This window comes from Megachile rotundata, chromosome 5 (assembly GCF_050947335.1).
Source record: "Megachile rotundata isolate GNS110a chromosome 5, iyMegRotu1, whole genome shotgun sequence".
NCBI classification, from domain to species: domain Eukaryota; kingdom Metazoa; phylum Arthropoda; class Insecta; order Hymenoptera; family Megachilidae; genus Megachile; species Megachile rotundata.
In genome coordinates this window covers 3,816,570-3,842,199 of record NC_134987.1, presented here as the reverse complement: position 1 = coordinate 3,842,199, position 25,630 = coordinate 3,816,570, and the positions used below count along the sequence as shown (strand labels likewise).

At 29.0% G+C, this 25,630-nt stretch overlaps 1 protein-coding gene across 21 annotated transcripts in view; it reads right to left on the bottom strand.

Annotated features, from left to right (window-relative positions):
• The window catches only part of LOC100883744 (CUGBP Elav-like family member 1-A), a 1,238,863-nt gene that overhangs the window by 13,527 nt on the left and 1,199,706 nt on the right, over window positions 1-25,630 (bottom strand). For 14 of the 21 annotated variants that reach the window (XM_076532022.1, XM_076532021.1, XM_076532023.1 and 11 more), the window contains 5 exons: window positions 16,524-16,797; window positions 14,693-14,785; window positions 7,287-7,328; window positions 2,822-2,851; window positions 869-991 (listed from right to left, as the gene is read on the bottom strand). In XM_076532022.1, coding sequence (XP_076388137.1) covers window positions 869-991; window positions 2,822-2,851; window positions 7,287-7,328; window positions 14,693-14,785; window positions 16,524-16,797 — 562 coding nt within the window. The remainder of the gene's footprint in view (window positions 1-868; window positions 992-2,821; window positions 2,852-7,286; window positions 7,329-14,692; window positions 14,786-16,523; window positions 16,798-25,630) is intronic. The other 7 variants (XM_076532024.1, XM_076532025.1, XM_076532029.1 and 4 more) reach the window with 7 other exon arrangements.

Sequence of the window (25,630 nt, the reverse complement as noted above, 5' to 3'; positions counted from 1 at the left end):
CCATTAAGAATTAATCTCAAATAATTTAATCGGAAATATTTTACAAAATACTATATGTAAGTATAGGTTGTACGAATATAAAATTAATGGATTGTTCACATTTATTTCGAAATTAGTTGCTGTTTATTTAATATTTTCTACATTATACTAAATTATAATACAACATTTAATTGTTCATTATTATCAATTATTGACTTTTAAAACATGAGACATTTCATCCATAACATCGTCATAATTTCAATGAAAGCTCATAAGGGTTAATTTAACAAAAAATATATTAGCAAGAAATAAAATTTTAACTTTTTTTTAACAGAAACGTATATTTTCCTGTGCAGTAAAAGTGCACAAGAATGCATCAATTAAAATTAATAATTTTAGATACCGAATGAAATTTGCAATTAATTTGTTTTCAAATCCTACAGATTTTTTATTTATCCTAAATTTTTTAATTTCATAAGTGCACGATTTCTTCGAATAAAGACAGTAATTTATTACATCGAACTTGGTTATTTATCCTTTTTATAGCCATTGTATTCCGAGCTGGTCCGAGATAAAGCACGTAAGCATATGACCCCACTGTTGCACATTCGAATGCTTGGTTACGTGCAAACAGTACAACAGAATGCAATCCTGCGACACTGTACAATTACTAAAGATTCAGGCATTCCACTTCGTGTTTAGTTACTCACTATGTAATTCTTTCTTTTCCACGGTCACCGTCGTCTTTCCAATGAGAGCTTTAAGGCGCACAGTTACTCGTTAGAACACTTTTTACCAACCATGTGCAAGTAAACAATTACCATTTTGCCATTTTATATCAGGTACATCCTGATCGGAAGTGATTGGCTTCGTCAATCGGGACACTTACCTGCGTACTGTTGCAAGCTGGAGTAGGCGTTGCTCAAAGAGTCCTGTAATCCGTTTAAAGGTGTTCCCGTTAGGGAATTGAGCGCAAGGGACGTCACAGGACTGAGGCTACCTCCAGTGGACCCTTTAAAATTGAAACGAATACAATCAATATTTTTCTGCATTGAACAATTCTATGTACTTCTACAATTTTAGCCAAGATTGATCTTTCGATTTTTTGATTCTTTAATTGACATGCCTCATGCTATGACATGACAACAAGAAAAAAGGCAAAAAATAACTTTTGCTACCGGTTAGAAAACTCTTTATGTAATTGTTAATGGTGTGGTAGCAAAACCAAAAGCACCTTGTCAATTGTTTATAGAAATATGTGTCTTCCAAATCTGTGAGTACAGTTACTTACTTTTCAAAATTTAATTAAAGTTACTTCAAAGCTTGATCATAAATCATATTTTATTCATAAACTTAGGATCCATGACCAATGATCAGGTTTTAAAATAACCTTGACTACATTTTGAAAAATACATAACAATGAGTGCTGAGGTTTTGGAAGACGTCCATAGTCTGTGAAATAATATCGTGCAGAAGCGATTTAGCATTAAATACCGCTTTTAATTTAAATTTAATTTTTCTTGTTGATATAGTGAGGTCATCATTTAAAAATGCGATTTTCGCAATAAAAGAATGCTAAGTGCTATTTTTTGATGAACTACATTTATTTATATTTGATTCAACTTGGATAAATTTCATTTTTGTGAAAAAGGAATTAAAAGCTTTATTCATACATTAAAATCACCATATAACTTAACATAACAATTTCATAACTCTGAAAGTACTAAAAAATTGATGTAAGCTCAGTCTTAATTGTTTAAGCTCGAAATATTATTGAAGTGAAAGTATTTTTTTAAAAGAAAACAGAAAATTTTCTTGAATAACAATTTGTAATGCGTATGCGCTATATGTACCACGCGCATGCGCATTGCACGTCTACATTATTTCTTTCAAATTATCCCGCTTCAACTTCTGTACGAAATATTTCGAATTCTTTTATAATAAAAAGAATTTCATGTAATATCACTGTTCAACGTTAATCGTAAAAAGCAAATATGTATACTATGTAACGTTATAATTGGACAGCAAATATTTACGCAACCACACGTTATTATGACATATTTCCTCTGATCTGGCGATTGAAAATACTTTAATTCGCAGAATTTGCTTATTTTGCATATTATAAACAATTTATTTCAATTTCTCGCACGTATTATAAAGTTTACGTATTTTTAGCACGATTTAGTATATTATAAATGCATCCAAATCCGCTGTCGAGTTATAATACATTTGCGGAAGTTTGATCCGCCCGTATTTAGTTTTATCACAAGTTTCACGAACAGAGTGTTTCAAAACAAGAGCTATGTTGGTCGATATGCATTTTAGATTAAATTTTTGATTAAAAAATGTTCTTATAATCGGATATTCTATAACATATTTTGTGCAATTGAACAACTCTTATTTGAAATACTCCGTGTTAAACAATTTTCGCATTAATACGTAAGCACAGCTAATATTAAAACTAAAAATCAATTAGTAATTAGTGATAACGGAACTACAATAAATTGTAATTATTAATAGAATCGTTTTAAACACAATATTCCATGACAATCGTGTTTCATCAACGGTTTTATTCAGAAGCGGTATAACACGGAGCTCACCGAAACGAATACATATACGCGATCGAAGTTGCTTTAACAACCCGATCCATCGATATCATGAAACAGCACACACGAATTAAAGCTTAATTAAAACACACTGAACAAATATCGGGTGAGCTTCGTTCTGTCGTGACTACAAATCGAATTAGCAATGAAGATGTACAGGGAGCAGGAACGAATATAGCAAAAAATGACGCGAAAATGGAAAGGAAAGTCCAACGTGGAGGAAGAAGTGTTCTTACCTGTGTTTCCGGTTTTTCCAAGAAGGACAGCTACGCACGGAAAGACGTATACGTTAAAGTGCGTTCTCATGAAAGAAAAGAAACAAAAAAGTGCACGGTTCTTGACCAAACTATGTCGGACAAATTTCATTAAACGGTGATCATAAAATAATAAAAAGGAAATCGTGACGCGTAACGAGGCGAGTAAAGAGCATCTCGTTTGAACGTATTGAACGAACTTTATAACGACGTAACTTCATAAATTTTCGAGCATTCAATCTCGCACGTTAATTAATTTCATTGAAACGGTTATTTTGCTACTCTTTGGTGGAAATAATCGTCTAGTATGCCGACGAACGCGACGGACCCGGCGATATTGAAATCAGAATGCTTCAAAGTGAAAAGGGAAGCGAAATGAGAGGAAAATATAGATATAGAGCGTACACGTTAGTGTGAGTGCATCATTCAGAAATGTATCTGTACGAGGACAACCACTAGTAAAAATATATGTACTAAAGCGTTCCGAACGTTTATAATAAATTTAATAATTATTTACTATAACCGTAATCAAATTTGGCTTGCGTTGACAGATATTAATCTACCTAATTTTCGCTGTTATTAATAAGAGCTTAAACCAAGATGGAATCACATTTATAGCTTAAGACCGATTGGGAATCCTTTCTTAACCACTTTAATCTAATTTTCGAATATCGGGTTAGAAAACATAATCTCCATTTAATTATAGGTTCATTTTCATTTTATAAATTTTAGAGGGAGCAAGGTTCATAAGGTTGAAAACTAACAAGGAAACTTCGCAACTCTCGGAGCACCGATTTCATTCAAACTTTGCACAATTACAGAGGACACCGAAAGTAATAATTTTACAAAATTATAACGCAGAATTCACAAAAATAAAGAAGAAATTTATATTCAAAATGCGTTTATTTATATTTAGCTCTTTGGGAAATTAATTAAAAAATGATTTTACACTCTAACAGAAAAAATGGAATAAGAAATATTTATGTACTTTAAGTTTTCTATAAAATAAAAGCGAGTTTATTCCTTTTATTTTTCTCTATATTTTCTTGAAGCAATATTCATCGATAGACAATTTAAACAGATAAATTTTATTTTATTTAATTTTCCTTGTTACAGTTAAAAAAGATGGATTTTTCAATTAGTTTTATTGAAAAATGAAGAATAAAAAAAAAGTATGCAGCTTCTGGGAGCATTGAAGTCGTAACCTTCAGTTTTATAAACTTAGCGTTTTTCTACTAGATTATAGCATTTTCTTTATTTAATACTATTCTGAAACAGTTCAATATGAATTACAAAAAGTTTAGACGTAAATTTCTCTTTTATTTTGGAGAATTGTGTAATGTAGTTCTATCGAATTATTACTTTTGGTATTTTTTATAATTGTGAAAAGTGTAAATAAAATGGGCATTTCAAAGATTACGAAGTCCTTCTGTAAATTTAAAATTTGAATGTAAATTAGCCTTAGGAGTTGAACACATCAAATTTGACAACAAAATAAAAAAAATAATAAAATGTAAATTTAAAATATAAAGTCGTCCTCATACATATGCCTCCAACAATGCACTCGGATGTGAATTCAGTATTCACCTTACAAGGAGAGCTTCTTAACTGACATTTTAATAAATTTTGTATTTTATAGATCACGTAATTATGAATCTTCCCATATTTAGTGTTTAAAGTTTCACAAGGGTTGATTTATTCATTGTACCAATTTATGTAAGTAACGTGCAGAAATTGGCTGCTTCCTTTTTAAGAAGACAGTTTTGAGAAGTAGTAATAAGATAATCTTTTTTATGTATTATAATATTAAATAAGTGATTCTTGCAGATTTTCTTGTACTGATTACGAGTTTGTAAATCATTCATTACTTCCCATCATAAGTTTAAGATTCCATAGTTTGAAACATATTCAGAATTAGATATATTTTACCGACTCATATTCCAATACTTTTTGCTCAGTTTTCCAAAGAATCCATTCACGTAAAAAGGAATATACGATTCCATTTAAAAAAGTGAAAAGTCAACATTTTCTAAATTCCATATTATACGATGCTTTATTTCAGACTATTTGACTTTGTTTAACAAAATTTTGTTTTATTTTTTACTGTCTAAAATTTACAGCTTGGTTCAGTTACGCATTTAGAATATTTTATATAGGAAGATTTGTAATAATATGATCTATGAATATATCAAAAAGCTTGTTAACACGTTCAATTTTAGGATAACAGATACAGTTTGTCTATGATAAAGCGTGGCTGTAAATAAAACCATTGGAAAATTTGATTTAATTTTAATAACACGATGCGTATTTCAGAGTTCCTAATATATCACATAGAATTCATTGGCAATTCGTGAAATATTTCTGTGCGTGAACTGGAAATGGTGTTTCATTTCCTCCTTTCGTTTTCCGGAAACGATTTTCGTGTTCTTGTACGCTTGAACGATTTTACGATCACTTAATTATAAAGTATAGCAGAAATGTCATCACAAGATGATAAACTTGTGGAACTCGACGAACGGGTAGAACTTTAATATATCGAATCGTAGTAAAAACAAATTGTAAAACCAGTTATATGTTGAATTTTATAGTTTAGATAATATTTTAAAAACTAAAATGGTAAAGGTCCCGAAATAGACTGGCACGTACAGGGAAATGTTAATGGGAGTAAATTTGTCAATGTACTTTATGCAGTATATTGAAATGGAACTTTGAGACTGCAGACGATCAATGTATTGTCAATATTTCAGGATTCTTATGACTAATATGTACTGCCTAAATAATATTGGCAACTTTCAGTCAATAAATCTTAATAAAACGATTTTCAATTTTCAATTTTCAAATTCACACCTTCCGAAGGTATTAATTTTTCATAACTTCAAGTTACGAAATTCTTCAATTTATAAATTTAAAAATTCATAAATTTTGAAAAGTTACCAAATTGTTGATTGAATGTGTAAACCAAGCTAGCAAACTGCCAAATTCTTAGTTAGAAAATATTTACTACTACCTACAAATACAACTATTACCTTTTCTACTTTTCAAATTTTTAATACTTCAAAGTTTCAAATTTTCTAATTTTCAAGTTATGAAACATTCAAATTTACAAGTTACTAAATCGTCAATTTTTTACAGTTATTAATTCTAAAATTCACGAGCTACCAAATATCCGTGACTCTAAATTACCAAATTTTCTAATCTCAAAATTTCTAAATTATTGAATCTTGAATTTAAAAATCTCCAAAATATTCAAAAATTCTTAAATTTCGAAACTGTTATATTTTCGAAGTGTTTAATTACCAAATGTACAAATTCTTTAATTTTCATATTTTCATATTTTCGAATCTCCAAAATCTCGAATTTTCAAATTACAAAATTTCTAAACTAATTTATCAAATTTTCAAAATCAAGCAATTCCAAATTTCTAAATTTATATATTTTTTATTTTCCATTATTCATATTTTTACCGTGTTTTTAGATTCACCATCAATTGAAAACCCAGAAATATTAACAATATATATTGATTATCTGAATTTTCCATAAATCAGTACAGGGTATCCTAAATTTTGAACATCAAACTTTACTAACACAATGCATGTGTAAAAATAACAAGAAGATGTTACCTTAACATGGTATTTTAAACATTTTATTAAAAAGTTACAACAAATGCACAAAATGACTTCCAACTGCTCTGTTCTTCGATGACATATAGCGGGTCTATGTAAGTTCTATAAATAAGAGTGATAAAAAATGTTATCTAAAAATATAAGTTCTCAAATATTTTATTGCAAGATTGTAAAAATTATGCAAAATAATGAACGAATTTCTCCTTCGGTACTACATACAAATAACTGTCGATTTTCATATATTTAGCAGCTTTCAGTAACACATTCAAGAGCCTATGTTCATATAAACACTTTTTCTCATTTTTATTCATAGAATACGCTAGCAAAGTTATGTGGACAAGATTGGAACACCTTCTATGTGATATCTAAGAACAAAGCAGTCCGTTTTTAATCAAGTATTTCAAATGTTCTAATAAAGTGTTTAAAAGTCTATGTTGATTTAACATCCTCTTCTTATTTGCACAAGTAGAATATGTTAATAAAGTTTAATGAAAAAACTGGGGTACTTGGCGAGACCGATCTCGTTATATCTCAGTCAAGAAAATTGAATAACCCTGTTATCTTTCAATCGGCATAGCTTTGAAGTGTATCCCGGATCGACGTGTTCAAAATTCCCGCCTTTTGCATGTGGATATAATTACCCGAGCTGGGCGCGAACGTGTTAAAAATTGAGTTAGTTAATCGTGAAACTCTCCTTGCTGACACTACTTGTGCACGTATTTGCTTTTTCTGTAAGCGAATTAGGGGTGCCATGGACAAGATTAGAATTCAGGATGAATTAATTTAGTAATTGTTAATACTATACCAGGCAATGCGACACGTACATAGCGACATACCTGCTGTCGAATTCGCCAGTCCGCTTAACGCTGAAACACAGAACACGTTCACGATATTAACAAGCGGAGTTAGTAACGTGTTTACATATTCAGCACGTAAACTTTGCCGGAATTTACTTAGCCGTTACTCTGTCCGAAATAAGGTACCCGTCCTGCAATATTGGACATCGCTAAAACATTATTGCTACAGACTCGTCCAACTCGGTTAAAAGATCCAATAAAAACACGAATAACAGGGATCGCGTTAATTTACGTTAAAAAGAGCGTTTAATAACCGTTCTCCTACCGGGTGACATTTACAGGGTGTTCTAGAAATAGAAAATTTATTGTATCCATTGATATTTTAATTATCGAAAGTAAAATGTTACAATAAAATATTAAGATTATGTAGTTTATTTAGTTGTTTTCAGTGAGTGTACAGCTTTTTTCAGTTTAATTGGTTTCTTATTTCTTTTATTTTACAAGAATTATAATTTATATTTTAAGAATGAAAATATTATAATTTGAATTTTTTTTCTTTCATTTGCAGCAATATAATAATATAGTAATTTTAATTGTCATAAATAATTTGTGAATTTAAGAAGTTTACTGTAGTAAATTTACAATACTAAATTGTGATTAATTAATAAATTAATACCTTAGTATCGTCAACAAATACTTCGAATTTATTAAAACTTTAATTTTTTAATTTTGGCAGTTAGATATTTGAACACCCTGTATTTTTGTTAAAACCCAGGTAAAACTTCTGCACTCTTCAGCGAATCCCCGTGCTTTGGAATTTCTTTACAACCAATTATTTTACTTTCAAATAATATTTACTATATTACATCAAATTTTATTCATTAACTATTAGCATTAATCGTTGACAGAAAAATCCTCGATAAAAATAAGTTTTTATTTTTTAATTTACTACCTCTCACGTGACAACATTCTTTTGGCGCTGTGGTCGTACGTCACGTGGGAGGTGACAATGATGGAAATTCCAATTTTCGAGAAGTCAAAATTGTGCGATATGGAACGTCATTAATAACAGACAATGAGGATAGACTAGATGGAAAACTACATATCTTGCAACTTGATGCTTAAGGAAAACATAACGATTGCTTAGTATGTTCTAATTGTAAGTTGCTCAGACGAAGAAAAGCAACACTATACTTTTGTGAAACGTGCAACATAAAACCATTCCTTCATGTTGAAGACTGTTTGAAAAAGTATCATACATTCAAAACTTACAAATAATTATTTGAAACTCATATATTTGTAATGTACTTTCAAAACAAAAATGTTATTCTTATAATACTGCAGATTTTTCGCATATTTACTGAAATCAGTTACAACCTACTGAGAATCACGTATAAAAAACTAGCGACCGATAAGGGTTACTTTAACGACTATCGTAACAACTATGTCAAAGTCATTGTGGTTGAGTCTCTTTTGTCAATATTTACCGAATTTTCAATCACTGTAAATTTGATCGTCAAGCAGCATCTTTATGTAATAAACAGTAGATTCTCCATTGTATTTACTTCTTTTCGTATGTTGAAATGTAAAGACTTCATCTTTAGTAAATTACTTCATTTATTGTGACATTGGTTATTTTATTAAAATGCATAAACAAATATGTAAATAATATTTCCTCGTATTTATTATGCATAATATAAATGTTTTCTAGCCTTCATCATGCAAGAAAAAGTCGGTTCAATATATTATGTGTCACAGGTGGGTTCGTGAGATTTGCATAAATACGAAGGAGGGCGACAAGACCTTTATTTGTGACTTTTGTTTATTAAATAAATTAGAATAAATTTGCGTATAAGATGAAACGTGCTAAAAGTTTCTGAACAAGTTTTTAGTTAATTAAAATAAGTTAAAATAAGATTATGAAAATTGAAATACCTCAATATTTGGCAAAAATTTTGTTTACTAGTTTTGATGTAATAGAGTTGAAGATTTCAAGTTATACTATATTGTTCATATCTATTAACTAAAATAGGTATTTATATTTGCACTTTAAAAATTTGGTAGATATTTAGCACAATTTATCGTGGAATTACAAAATTTCCAGTTTTCTAAATTTATGAATTAAAAAATTTCTAGATTCCCAAATATCCAAATTTCCAAATTTCCAAATTTCCAAATTTCTAAATTTTTAAATTTCCAAATTTTTAAATTCTCAAATTCCCAAATTCCTAAATTCTCAAATTTTCAAATTTTCAAATTTTCAAATTTTCAAATTTCCAAATTTCTAGATTTCTAGATTTTCAAATTACCAAAATATCAAATCACACAATTTCCAATTTTACGGATTTATAAAATTTGAAATTTCCAAATTTTTCAATTCTTTATTCAAATTTTCTCGAATTTTTAAATTCGAAGTATTTAAATCTGGAAATTAAAAAATTGTCAAATTCCCTAACTCTCAAGTTTCTAAATTCCTAAATTTTCAAATTAGCAAGTCATAACATATTCAAATTTAAAAATAAAAAATATTTAAATATTAACATTTCCAAATTATCCAGTTTACAAATTCCTATATTACCAGATGTTTAAAAGTCCAAACTCCTAAATTTTCAAATTTTTCAATTTACAAATTTAACACATAATAATAAAATACCTAAAGTACAGTATTCTACTCATAATTTCATTTATAGTAATTATACACGGTCAACCATTAATTGAGAAAATATGAGTATTTTGAGGCTAACGCTAATCTGTATTGCGGGACGAAACAGGACTATTAACTACAATATTCATCTTCCAAACCAATTTCGTAATAACTTTCATAAATATTAAACGGGCAATTTCCATATTTTCTTGATAGGAAAAGTCGTCCCGAGAGAAAGTGACAAGAAAAGTGATGGATGATGAAGGTAAAATTAATATGTTGGTACAAGGAAATTGGTAAAGTACTAAAAACTCACAAACTTTTACATCTTATTACAATAATAGGATAATTTAAAACGAGTACGTTTATTTAATGTAACTTTCTTATTTTCATTATAGCTAGTAATTTATCGAAATCAACGGAGAAGCTTTAGTAAATTGTATATAAAGTCCCGGGCCATCGAATTAGATTACTACAAATTTTCTGCATTTTTCACGTTTTCCATAAAATTAAAAGGACTATTCAAATTGTTATGATCTTTTCTTCAAATACAATTAAGAATATTCCAAAATGTGTAAGTAAATGATTTTCAGTTAGAAAATTTTTACTATTGCTTTTTGTACAATAATATCAATATTGTCATCTAACAATATGATAATTTTTAGATAATTATTATGTACGTATAATATGATAATTATTAGGTAACAATAAGCAAGATTTTAAAATTCATGGGATTCGCTCAAGACGCCATGATTTAAAGCAGAAGTCAACCTGGGATTAATGCAAAATAAGAGAAACCATTTTTCTATGTTTTCACATCGCAAATCCAACAATTCTTGAACAAATCACACACATATGTGCACACACAACAGTTATAGTCAAACAACTTGCTATTTCTGATTAATTATTAGAATTAATCAACATATCCGAATAAATGTAAAATGTTCCACAAACATGTCATCAGTTAATCGTTCGAGTATATTCTACTTTTTTATTTATAGTAACATCATTTTTATTACTGGATATATGAAACTATTTGCAATGAACTATAATTGCGTATTTTCATTTATTAATAATGATTATTTATAATGATTGTTGTAAATACAATTGAATATACTGTAATATTAAATACATGGATAAGAATATTCTATAACTCAAAATATTTAAATAAAATAATTGAAACAATAAAGTCACAAATATTTTATTGCATGATTTTAGACACAGTATACTTTTCACTTTTAATCTCCGAACAGTAATTTTCAGTTATTTTCTTCATACGAAGAAAATCCTGATATTTTCTAAATCGACGTATTCTGAAGAAATTAGATTTTTCACTACAATAGGATGTATCAAATATTTAACTTGGTCAAATTTAATAAATTTCTCAAATGCTTATTAAACCTCGAAATTTATTAGGAGTAAAAAGTTATTCTATACATTATATCTATTTATAATAATTTCTAAATAAAAGCACTATTTTTTATATTTTTTATATATTTTTTTTTAATATTCAAACATGTCAAACTTTGTTTATATTCTTTTTAGAACAAATAAAAATTGTAATTATTATTCGTATCTAAATGTTATAAATATTGTACTTGATAGTTATAATTTATTTACCTTTCATTTGATTTGCTAATTAATTTTATTTTACTTATTAATTAATTAAATTCTATAAAATTGATAGTTCTGTTTTTCAATTATGTAGTGTGGTTATGAGATTAGATTGTTTCTTTATTTTAATAAGATTTTGATAAAATTAATAAGCTTCGACTTTGGTATTTATTAACATTAAAACTACTAAAGAGTGAAAATGACTAGTTTCAGATTTCGCATTTTATATTAAAAACAATTTGTTACTATACTTTTGTTAAAATGTTTATCATATTTTGTTAAGATAAAGAATGGTTATATATACTACTTGATGCTTTAGTATTTACTTAGTTATTTATTTATTTTCCATTTAAAACTTTGGTGGAATGGCATGTTTGTAAAAAATCGGACAAATTAATTTGATATTAATATTTCAAATTAAAATTCAGTTATGATGTTAAAATTACTATAACTAATATCTTGTATATCAATTCTACAATTTAAAATATATGAAAAATTGAATTTTAATTTTATATATTAATATCATGTTGATTGACTGCAATCAATAAAAAATTACGACACTTTTATAATAAAAACTTCGCACGAATTTCTGTGTATACTGGATGAGGGCTAAAATAATATTTAAAACATTGTTAAAATAAAGAAATAACGTAAGTTTATAACCACATTACTTTTGGTAATTACGCATATAAGAAAGAACGCACTGATTTCACCGATCTTGAAATATGTTGTCCAGATTAACATTTTGAATAATTATGCTTACGTATGTGATTACTCCTCGACCTTATACATATACACAACAGTACACACCACATAGAATATGTTTCAACTATATCTACACCAATGGTGTGTTTTTCTTTAATTTTCGTTAAAGTTAATATACAATCTGTATCCGAAATATTGATGTGAGATAAATATTTGGACAGTTAACCAGTTAGCTGTGGCAATCTTTTTGCAAAGAGATGACGAGTTAGCTCTCAAGAATTTATGAATCCATCTCAAATCATTTACACTTTTTATTTGTTTATTTCATTTCATGTTGACCTTTAAACATTTTAAACATTAAAATGTACGAATATAATTTAGTTTAAATTACAATTTAAAAATTACAATTTAAATATCAAATTGTAACAAAATTTTACGCACGACGGATATAGTCGTCATGACACAAAATTCTGCCACATCTCCATGACGGATATAGTCGTCCAGTACATTTAACTGGTTAAGAAGTGGTGGTTTAAAAATATCCATTTTTCATAAATAAATAGAAATTTTTGTTTAACACACTATTGATTCAATATTGATCTTTTTAAGCTTCCAGCTGAACTAGTTATTAAGTACACCACTGAATATTTTTCAACAAATTACTAATAAAAATTACACTTCATCCAACGTTCCGTCATTTCTTAACAACGATGATATTTTATAATTGCTTTAATAAAAATTCATGTTCTCTACTGCATTGATAAATTTAACAAACTATCTTATAGATCCATATATTTTTCTATAAAATTAATTACACCATAAATACGTATTTAATAACTAATCTTATAGAAATTTATAATTATACTCGTTAACACTATGCATATTAAAAAGACGATTTTTTAAATAATAACTGAAGTATTTGTGACTGTGATGTTGTAAGATTTTGATTACTAGATCGTTTTAATTATTACTCTGAATAAAATGAAACAGTTGGTCACTAATGGGAACGTTGTTACTAATGGGTGCATTTACCTTTCTCAAGTACACTATATTTCAACATATCACCATTCTCATTTAACCATGTCACTCATGGTGTAATCACTTGAGTGTAGTGGATATACGGTAGTAGGAATATTACGTTGAAATATAGTAGTCTTTAGTCAACAGGCTTCCTTAGGGAAAATATGGTAAGCGACAGTGTAGAGATCTCTCACCCATTGATTCTTAGGGATTTTTCGGGTTTTGAAGGATGCATACAGAATTTGAGGACATTGAGATTTAGATACTTTGAAGTTTGCAAATTTATGAATATGGGGATCTAAGAGTTTTAAGATCTAAAAATTTGGGATATGTGAATTTTAGGTATTTAGGGATATAAAAACTTTGGGATTTTGGCATTTAGAAATATGGGAATTTGGGAATTTGAGATTTGCGAAATTGGTAATGTAGGAATTTGGGGATCTAAGGATTTGGAAGCCTAGGGATTTCAGAGTTTAAATATTTGGAGAACTTGAAAAAATTGAGAAACTGAGGAATTGAGAAATTGAGAAACTGAAAAATTGAGAAATTTAGAAAGTGAAAAATTAAAAATTTAAGAAATTGAAAAACTGAATTTTCGAAAACTGTCAACCTTAAGAAAGCTAACATTACACTTCAATGTACTTGAGCGTATTATATTAACACTTTATCTACCGCTAGCCTATTAATCGGCTTTTTGATTTCCAACGCTTATCGACCGGTAGCCTATTTATCGGCTTTTTCATTGCCAATGCTTGTCGACCGGTAGCCTATTAATAGGCTTTTCGATTGCCAACGCTTGTCGAAAAATTGAATTACTGTTACCTTGAATTTATTTTATGAATGTTAGTTTATATGGCCCTTTATTATATAAAATAAATGCAAAATAAAGTATAAATATCAATAAAATTACATTCCTTTAAAACAAAAGGAATAAGCACAACACAATGAATAGCGAAAATTTAGCCGGTACTGGGATTAAGTGCGCGCGCGACTCAGCCGGTACTTAGTGACTGGCAGCCTCAAAAACGACCGGTCAATAAAGTGTTAAGAATATTTTCAAAAATCCAAATCAATATCACAGTACATTATCCCTGACAACATATTTCAAGATCACTGAAATTCATAAACTGTGTTTCTTTTTATATTATTACCTCAGTTTCATATCACACTAGAAAGGCATCACAAATTTAACGGAACCTAATGAATTCCGACGATATAATTTCTGTTCAATACTCGTACGATTAACCGGAAGGAAATCGAGCCAGATATTCGTTCATCAACGCGCATGCTGTTACTTCAAGACTAACATTACGTATGAAGCTAATCTCGGCGAAAGCACGCTATTATCAGGCATTCCCTTACACGAGCGGACACAATGCACGTGAATGGTGCCTCAATTGTTCGTACCACGTCTCTATATCGTGCTGTCGCGAAAGTTTTCGTTACTCACTGTTTGGCGACACCTGAAGATTGCCGTTTCCGCCAGTCATCGCAGCCAGGGTGACTAGGTTCTGCATACTCATGGGTGACACTCCCGCGTTCGCTGTGAACAACAAACACCAGACGATTAAACTATGAATTGCATATGTCACTCACAATAATGGTGGAGTACTTCCAGTTTTATTAGAAACACGTACACTGAGTGTCACTTAAAACCGTATATGTAATGCATCTTTTATTTTCAGGTAAAAATTCAACTTACGAGGGGTACCCCACACAAGTGTTACGCTAACTCATTTATGAAACTTCCCTACAGTCCGGCCATCGAATTAAAATTACTTTTTCCAGCATTTTTCATGTTTTCCGTAGAATAACAAAACCTGTTCATATTGCAATTATATTACTTATTAGCTATTAACATGATACATAACATTACACACCCCTTAACCTACAATTTTCAACAAAAATCTAAATTCATTCTTTTATTACTTTTAAGTTAATTTTGTTATGATCCATGTACATAAACTTTTATAATACGTAAAACTTGAGTTGTAATAAAAAGTCTGTACAACTGTTAATTTTTTAACAATTGTTAGTGTAAATTTGTAAACTGTTTGCAAAGTATTGAACGATAATGTAGTCAGTTTCATCACATTAGTCAATTAAGCGAAAGTTTACTTGTCATTGTTCAAATGAAAAGTTAACAGAATTAACTGTTGAAGTATATTAACATTTCGGTACATGTAATCTATTTGTTTTTAGCGAGTTTTAAGTTACAATGTCAATTTTGTCGTTTGTTTCGTAACTTTCATACGCCATCGCGTTTATTTGTCCTTTATATTTTCTGCTGGTTGTCTTCATGCTAATAAAATTAACGGATTCGGGAAACACGCCAATGCAATGATGGATCACGCATAAGAGATGTCTGCCATTAGCGTCTGCATTAAAATCTGTGTTTATTGCTTATCGACGAGAAACGGACGGTTGATGACGCAGTAAAGCTTAGGTAACTGTGGACTATTTACAAAACGATATACAGCAAGGTCTCGATTATCCGTGTCTCGTTTTAACCAGATTCTGTTTTATCCGGCGTGCTTTGAATTTTACTTTCATAGCGGTATTGATTTTGAAATTCATACGGTTGCTGTTCTTCGACTCGTGTAACAAATATTGGTGTTATAATCGTATCAGTTTGCTGCAATTGGAATGTCGATTTCAAAATATCAATACCATAACTGAATTTGGTCTGATAACAATACGAGAAAATCAATTCATCAGTGTGTTGGGGTAAAAGTAAAAGAACATTACCTTCTAATAAATCAACTTGAAAGTTTTTAACTGAAAATGATAGAAACTTTTCACAAACATTTTTAATTCGAACTAGCTGATTATTATCAGAAATCGATTACTTTATGCTCAATAAGACGGTTATTTAACAATCAACAATTGAGTATTAAGCATATTACCGAAAGTGTAGTAAATAAAAGATCATTACAGAGCAACGTAAGCAACAAAAGATAATTTTACCGCATGGGTTGTAAAATTATGTTAAATACTTTAATAAATTAGGCAACATTCAAACAAAAAATAATGTTAAGAACTAAAATGTGTTTACTGAATACACATTTTATTTAATATAATCCTATTGCAAGTGATGCAAAAATATATATTCAAGTCCCCATTTGGGGATCGTGGTAGCAAATGGATTAAAAATTCGAGTAAGATTTATCACACTTGGACTGTTAGTACATCACTCGTCCAGGGTTTAATGAACGAATTAAGCGAACAGTGCAAACACGAGAACCGAAAAGAACACAAAATAAAAAAATAAAGACACTAACCATACTCACCGGCGGTGTTACTCAACGAGGCGAGCGTCGCTAACCCCTGAAGATTCGCAGGGTTGATTTCGGGAGGGCTGGGCAGAGCGGGGGCAGCGGCGTGTGCAGGAGTCGCTGCACCGAGGCCGAGATGTTGTTGGAGTAACAACTGATGTTGCACGCTCGACAAAGCGTTGGCGCCTGCACTCGCTGCAACCGGAGTTGCTGCACTCGTCGTCGCCTGAAGTTGTTGCAGCAGCTGCAACGACGCGGGCGCCAGAGTAGGTGTATCGTTCTGCAAACAAACGAACATTCAGACGTGATTATATGTTTTCCATTTTCAGATGTGATTATGTGTTTTCGCTCGCCTTCGGGTTATCAATCAGGGATACATCTAGAAATACAGGGCTACCTACGTAAACCGACATTGGGGACGCAAACCAAATATGAACATTCAAGTATTTCAACGTTAATGAAATTCAGTTCGTTGGCAGAGATTTACAGTCCCTGGCCATCGAATTAGGACCACGTACGAAAATTTCACTTTTATGGCTATAACATTATGTTATATATGGAAAATTGTCTTAGATCATGCAAATTACTACTAAATACTTTAATAACGATATATATGTACATAGCACCTGATTTGTTACTATCGTGATAATAATGAAATTGTGTGAGCGATGAGCGATTAAGGGCTGTGCGAGCATTTACGTTAGGCTCTGGTATTAAAAGCGCGTGAGGACAAATTTAGTGAATGGAGTTCACTCAAAAGACTCGTTTACAACTCTCCAACCATATTATCTGAGTTGAAAAGAATTACAGATATTTGGGAAAATAATGAAGATATAAAAAGATATAAAAACGAAGGGTAAAAATACAAGATATTAACATGTGCTAATAATGTTATGTACAGTTATTATATATTATGTGAGTAGCTAATAATTTATGTCATCACAATTTGAACAGGCCTTTTAATTTTATGGAAAAATGTAAAAAATGCTGAAAATTGTAGTGGTCCTAATTTTATGGTCGAGGACAGTATTTACTTGAATAATAGTGGCTAAACTATGCGATATATCACTTACATCGACTCATAAACATTGAATATCGGAATTTAGTAATTTTACAATATAGAAATTGAATATTTTGGAACTTGGTGGTAGCTGGGAAAGTGTGCAGTATAGAATTTAAAAAATTTTTGAATCTGACTATTTGAAAATCTACAAACAAAAATTTGAATGTTTGAAGCCTTAGAAACTTAGAAATTTGAAAATTCATGAATTTTAAAATAAGAAGTAGTAATCTTCAAAATGTTTGATATTTATTACTACATTTTCATGTAATCATGTTTGTTCCATACGAATTTATTAAATTTCCTCGTCATTGTCAAAATTTCATTATAACGAGTGAACAGTAAAAATAACTTTTTCTAATTTACATTTCTATTATAATTTATGCAAATCACAGTATTTTAAAAATCTAATTTTAAATATACTATTTTGGAGCAAAAAAGAAATAAAAAGCTGAACTTTTTATATAGAAAAAAAATCTGGAGGTGAAAGCCATACCTATTTAATCAAGTTTTTAAAAACGTATAAAGTTCTAAGCTATACATTTTGATAAACTTACATTAATTTATGCAGATCAATAAATACAATTTATACATGACTGTCCATTCAAAGAAACAGTGGTAGGAACAAGTTGTAGATCTACTTTTACTTCAACAAGTACCAGAAGTGGTAACGGAACGTGTAAGTGCAGAAACGTAGTAGAACATATGAATGAAACAGATGTTCGATCCATTTAATAAAACCTTTTATTTCTCAGATGACTTACACCATTGTAACTTCTACCCCACCTAATATCGAACAGAATTCAAGATTCGATTTCAAAGACTGAAAAGATACGCGTGGTTAAATCACGAATACGTAATACGTCTTTTATACCAAATAATTCGTGTAAAACATTCAATTTGCTTTGCTCCAAAAGAGTTCACTAAGTCATTTAATGTTTATTCTGTTAGAGGGTTGTAATCAAGTGTGGATTTAGAATCTTTTAAGGGCGGAGGACAAAGATGGAATAAAGAATGATTAATTTTCAAAACACAATGAGGGAAAAAATGTAAATTTGTTAGAAAAATTGGACAATTTTAAATTTTCTTTAGGGTGAATTGTTGGAAGAATACCATATGTATTTTACTTTAGGGAGCCCATTTTGGATTTTATATTCATTATAATTAAAAACGTTTTACATCTCTGAGGCCAATAATTTTTATATCCATGTATATTGAGACTTCTTGTTTGTATTAATAAACATTATGCGTTCCTAATTAATTATGGAAGAATAAGGTTATTCTTTATGGGAAAAAGGAATGAAACTGTGGAACAAGATTTTCGAATATAAAGTTTCGACTTATTAATTAATATCGGTATATAAATTATAAGACACGCTTATTTCTTAGAAAATTACTATTATAAAAACATAAAATATTATTTATATGTTACAATATACAACTATGATCGAATATTAGGAAAAAGTATAAAGTTTCCAATTATAGAAGTTTCGACTCATCGAAAGTTTTGTGTAAAAAAGTTTAACAAACGAAAATTCAATATACAGAAGGTTTAAACAGACATTAATGATTTACTAAATATGAGAACTGATAGAAAGAAAAATTCCATTTTTGTACCATTTTTGTAATTAATATGAAAGAAATGAGATATCAAATATTTGTTTACGAAACAACATTTCAAATTAAATTAATTTATACGGGAAGTGATATAAAACAAATTATTGAACTGTAAATTTAGGAATCCATTGAACTTTTCACGGTTTACTGAATACTAAATTAAATTAACTTGTACGTAAAAGGATTTTAAAGAAATTTTAGTTATTATTTATTTTAATTATTTAATTATTGTATTGAAATTATTTAAGTATTGTAAACCAGCAATTTATTTAAATGTTCATGGCATTATTTTTAAATAGAATGTATAAACATATAAAACAAGAAAAAAAACATCATATTCTTGCTTAAATAATTTCTTGACAAGTTTGCATTAACTCAAGATCACCTCAAAATAGCACTTGAATTTGATACTGTGCTGCAAGTATTCTTACAAGTATTAATTAACAATGTGTGATAGGTAGTAAAGCAATAAATAATATTACTAATATTCTTAGAACATTATTCATTATATTGCAACAATAGAATGATTTTCCACTGAAAGAATACAAAACAACTTTTCAATGATTTAAAAAATTTTTGTTTTACTTGCATGACCGTATGTTGCATACAAAACGATGCATAATGTTTTATCAAACGACAGATATGTATACACCTGGTAAACATATTGTAAGAATGTTACGAAACTCATAAAGTGGAAGATAAGTTTTGTCGATCAAACAGATAAATAAATACTTATGTCTATTCCTAGGAATATTTATTACAAATTTTATGAGGCCGTAAATTACATTTCAAAGACCACACTACCGTTCTAAAGCATCCAAAGACTTATCTCTGAAATATTTTAATAGTATTTTCTGTACATATGTCATGCGTTGTTTTACAAATACTATACAAAGTGTTTTATATATGATATTATATATTGTATTAATTCTATATTAAATTTAATATAAATTACGTATATCAAATTTCATTAACTATTCCTAAAAATAAAAAATGTTATATTAACACAGGATTTCAAAAAGTTCATAAAAAACGTATACCAAGATTCGTGTCCTATTTTTCGTCACAAGAACCGTAGTTTACTGAATTTTTACAAATTCTACGAAGAAACAAGGGCAAAAGTTGTGAAAGAAGTTCGGCAAAGCTTATATTTGTGCACAGCCAGTGTTGGAAATTAGTTGGTTACTAAAAACGTAGGTACGGTGTTGGTCAAAGATATTGTTGAAATTTTTGGAACGAAGTATTATTTTACTAAATTTCTTAATTACCAAGCTTGAGTTAATTTTGGTAGTATTTTATACGTGTGGGTTGTGTCAGTTTTTCCGTAATACTTTATAAGTATATTCTACGAACAATAGTAAGAAAAAGATGTTGCATAACATATATATGATTTTATACATAACAAAAATACCGAGTGACAATAAACTGCCTTGTTGTTTCATATCACATACAGGAAATTCCAGTTTTGTCCTTAATTACTAGCATATTCTATGAATAAAAATAAGAACGCATAACATAAGTTTTCGAACGTATTATTAAAAGTTATAAAAAAAACATATTTGATAAGATCGGTCGGAAAACATCAGCATGAAGTTATTTTGAAATTTTCTTATAATTTTTTAATAAAGTAAATATTTTGGTAAAGTTTAATTGCAAAAAAACGGGACACTCTGTGTATTATTATTACTGAACAGTATAGATAATATTTGCTAATAAAGTTAATAAAAATGTGATAATGAAAGGTAAAACAATTAAGCGAAAAAGATATAGACATGTAGTACATTTCTGTAATAACAAAATATTAAAAATAAGTAAAAAGAATAAAAGAATAACTAAAAATAATAAAAAGTTAAATGTTCTATAAGTAGAAATAAGAAAATAATGTTGAGTATATATAAGAAATATAAAATTATTAATAAATTTTCATTAAAATATATGTTAATCTTCATCGAGATAAAGAATCATTGTATAAGCTGGGTATTATCCGTTATTTAGGAATTTTTATAGTTTAGTTTCAATTTAAACAAAAGTGGCGATTAAGCGTCCGTAGATTTAGGATTAATAATTCAGATTTTGGGAAACAAAAAGTTGTTTTCGTTTCGCCACTTGAAGTCTTATTTATTTTTATTTTTTCAATAAAGGCAGCCGCAGAATATTTTGCCAAAAGCATACGACAAATGACACTCAATTGCAAACACTAGAAGATAAACATGAAATATTTTGTCCACAGCCTGACATAAACCGTAAGACGCGATGTATCTCGTTCATAGCGTCACATAAGTGACGCTGCAAAACGAGATATCTTGTTTATAGCATTACATTAACATCACGGTGACGATATATCTCGTCCAAAGTCGCAAAATGGTTAATGAAAGTAAAGTAAACTGTTAGAGTTATCATAGTAAAAAGATAATTGCTAAAAATAATATCGTAGTAACGAAAAATCCATTATTAAAACATTAATGTCAGATAAAAATAGAAACTGTTAACACGCTGAACGCCATGCTGAAGTAGGTAACAGTTTTATCAAGGCAGTATTTTCATTTTTAGCAAATGTTTTAATCTACACGATGTTTTGTTATATTTAGTATTGATAATTTTAAAAATTTAATACAAATATTTATAATTAGGTAAGAGAGTAAATTTTTAATAATGTAGGTAGTAGTACAACGCTGATCAAAATTATAAGTTTACAAGTTTTTATCTAGTTTATTGTCATGGATTAAAAAATTTGTTGCTTTTTCTTTTTGCAACAATTCTGTAATTTTCATAAGTATAATGACCGATACGTTATAACGATAGAAATACCATCGCAAATATATAGATAATTTTAGTCGACCGAATTTATAAAGAGAAAATATTCGAGAGTTCAATAATTAAAAAACGTCACTGTTATAATATAAAAAGAAATAAATTTTATTGAAAACCTTGTTAAGAACATTTATTATAAAAAGATTCTAATTATTTAATCGTAATGGAGCAGCAACTGATTATTAAAAATAATTTTTATTATAATAAGTTACAAAGCAAATAATAGTTTTGCAAATGAACTCATAGTTCTCTGTAACTTGCAATAACATTTATTATAAAAAAACAATAATATATTGTCTATCTAAAAATTCCAAAATTTCTACTCATAACATATTTCTACTTTTTTACACATTTCTTCATGATACTGCAAAAGGAGAAAATAATAGTAAGATAAGTAAAAATAAAATGAATTGTTACTTTTGATTTGTAGTGTGCCTGAGAGACCTCAGTGTATCGGTTCGTATTTGGCACCCATGCGCGTACGTGCTGCATATACAGTGGGTAACAAAAGTAAGTAAACACTTAGAGCTTGTGGCAAAAAAACATTTGTGTCAAAGCAAATATGTAACTTCAAAAAACAAATTGTATATTTGCTGAAACTACATGAAATAATCTATATAATTATGCCAATAAAATGTTCATTAGTGCTGGATTTCCTCATAATACACGTTCCAAAAGTAAAAGTAGTATTGCCGTTACTATGTGAAGTTGTTACATATTTATTTATTCTTTAATTTAAGGTTAAGTGAATGACTGATATCGTATTCTTCATTGTATAACACGAATATGCAGTTACAGCAGTGATACTCATCACTGACGGTCGTCTTTTTTGTACGAACGTTTTTCGGATTTCGCGCTAATAATTTTCCGAAACATTTGACACATGTACTCAAAGCATAACACGATTTGTTATCTTTCTTGTGTACCTTTTTCAACTGTAATATTTACTGTTTCATTTGATCTGATTAGAATTTTTCTGAAACTCTTAGTCGTTGAAATAAATTAAAAAACATCAGCAGATATCGGCAAGTCTTGGGTTTCTTCTTCACTTCCATTGGCATTTAAACATAATTAAATAATTACAATGTTATCACAATTCATATCATTTTATTCAAGAGAATTTGCAAAATAGTTTGGTATAAAAATAAAATAAATAGAAGCAACTATAAGACTGCGAAACATTTCCAAAGTTGAAAATTTACAATTTTCCTTTAAGTCAAATTTTCTCGAATACGATAACCACTACAAAGAAACAGTTTACGAATTCAGATTCGGCATGAAATAATCTGTAAGTGTCATTCATAAATAAATTGCAAAATTGCAAGTATTAAAAAGTTATCGAGCAATGCCGGTCGTGTTTACTTACTTTCGGAACGTGTATTCGTTGCATACCGTAAATCTTTATTATTTTTTATGAGGAAATCCAGCACTAATGAACATTTTATCGGCATAATTATATAGATTATTTCATGTAGTTTCAGTAGATATACAACTTGTTTTTTGAAGTTACATATTTGCTTCGACACAAATGTTTTTTTGCCAGAAGTTCTAAGTGTTTACTTACTTTTGTTACCCACAGTACATCCTCGCATGTCATACTTTAATTGTGTACTAAATTTAAAAACAGTTGAAATGTGTGTAAATTGGTGTGGTACTTCATTTCAAGTGATAAAAATGAAAACAAAAAAGGAATAATTATTTTACATTGAAAAAATGAGCAAAACTTATCTTGAAATTATGCAATACTTATAACGCAGAACAGTTGATCACAAAATAACGCCAATGTGCTCTCATGATATCATAATCTAGGTACTCTAATAATACTAAAAGTGTTAACCACGAGTTGGACAATGTATGTCAGGCTATTCAGTCCGTAACTGCAAAATAAGCATGCGCTTAGAGAATTATACGAACGAGGGCATCGTAGAAATTTTCAATTGTCGAATTTACCATGAGCCATTTCTTTCAAAGTTTGAAACTCCTAAAATTTCAAAGTTCTGAATTTTCAAAATTCTAAAATACATTTTACTGCATATTGGATATAGAGGTACCAATATATTTTAAGTGTTTAGAATTCGGCACAATGTAACTTGTTAAATGAAAGCTCAGCTTTTAAAATAATTTCCGCATTCATTCGTTACTAAATAAATGAGTTCTGTATAAGTAAACTTATAACTTTTATCCAATATGTGTACAAATAAAATTTTCCATAAAATAACTAATAATTTATTGTGTATACAAAGCAACAATATTATCCATAACGGTAAGTTACCTAAAACTGAAGTGAACTTGTAATTTTGATCAACGTATTTATCATTCTGGCGTATTAAATGGCGTTTTCAAACCTAAAGCGTTTAAAATGGCGTCTTTAAAACTCTAGCATATTAAATGGCGTCTTTAAAACTCTAGCGTATTAAATGGCGGTTTTAAAACTCCAACATATTAAATTTCACTTTAAAATGCTATTTACGAATTTGTCTTTAACAAGTGTTGGACTATTTATGAACGGTAGTAAACATAAATGATGGCAAGCCAAATAAACACAAAGTAACATGAACTTAACCGATCTTTGGCATTATCTTTGGGAACGACGTGTACGCCATGAATTGTTAATGTGCCGCTGGAATATTGGAGGTTAGTAAAATATTAACGGGTTCGAATACGTGATGGACATGGGGTGATTTGCTCTGAAATTTTCATTCGTGTCACGTCGATCACAGATACTCGACGTTTCTATGTTGAAGTTACTCATTATTTAGAACAGTGATTACGGTTTGTTGTTACTTAATACGTAAATATATTATGTGGATATAAAGTTAAGTTGCACTATCAGATAAACATTTTTCATAACTTTTCAAAATAGAAAAGAAGTATATTCCAATAAATATATTATTCACTTTTTTTTTGTATTAGCACTATTGATTACCTTCGCATTATTAATTGCCTTTTAACAGTTAATAGTTAAATTTTTATGCAAATTTTTGTACATCATTAATTATTTTGTAACTGATAACGATTAAGTAAGTAATTAATAGCTATTCACCATTTTCATACTATTAATATTATTATTATCGTTGCATTAATTAATTTTAAATAAAATTACTAATTGTAATTTTTATTTTAAATTTTTCACTGTTTTATCGTCTATCGTTTTTCATTCTAATATTTTTTATTGTCTTTCATTTATTTTTCCATTTTATTACTTTCTCCTGTAACCAACAGTCTTATTCTGTATACTCATCTTGTTCCACAGCTAACACAAAATCAAAAGCAATAAAATTGTAATCTTATTAAGACTTCAAATCCTTCATCGATTTCTTCAAGAAGCTGTAATTTTATCAGATTATAATACTGCATAAGTGGTCAATGAGTTTTTAAGGAAATTTCATAAAAATCGTCCTCGCGACAAAGGAATCAACGGAAGATTAAAATTTGCATCGAGAAAGAAATTTTTTCGTCAAAAGCAACGAGCGATGTTTATGGCATCTCTCAGTTTTAGATCAAACTTTTTTCCACTGTGATACGCGCAAATGCTTTACAGATGTACGCGAGCGGAATATACGTGCAATTTTTAAGATTCTAGGAAAATAAATTTATGAGAAAGTATTTCATTCACGATGCAAAT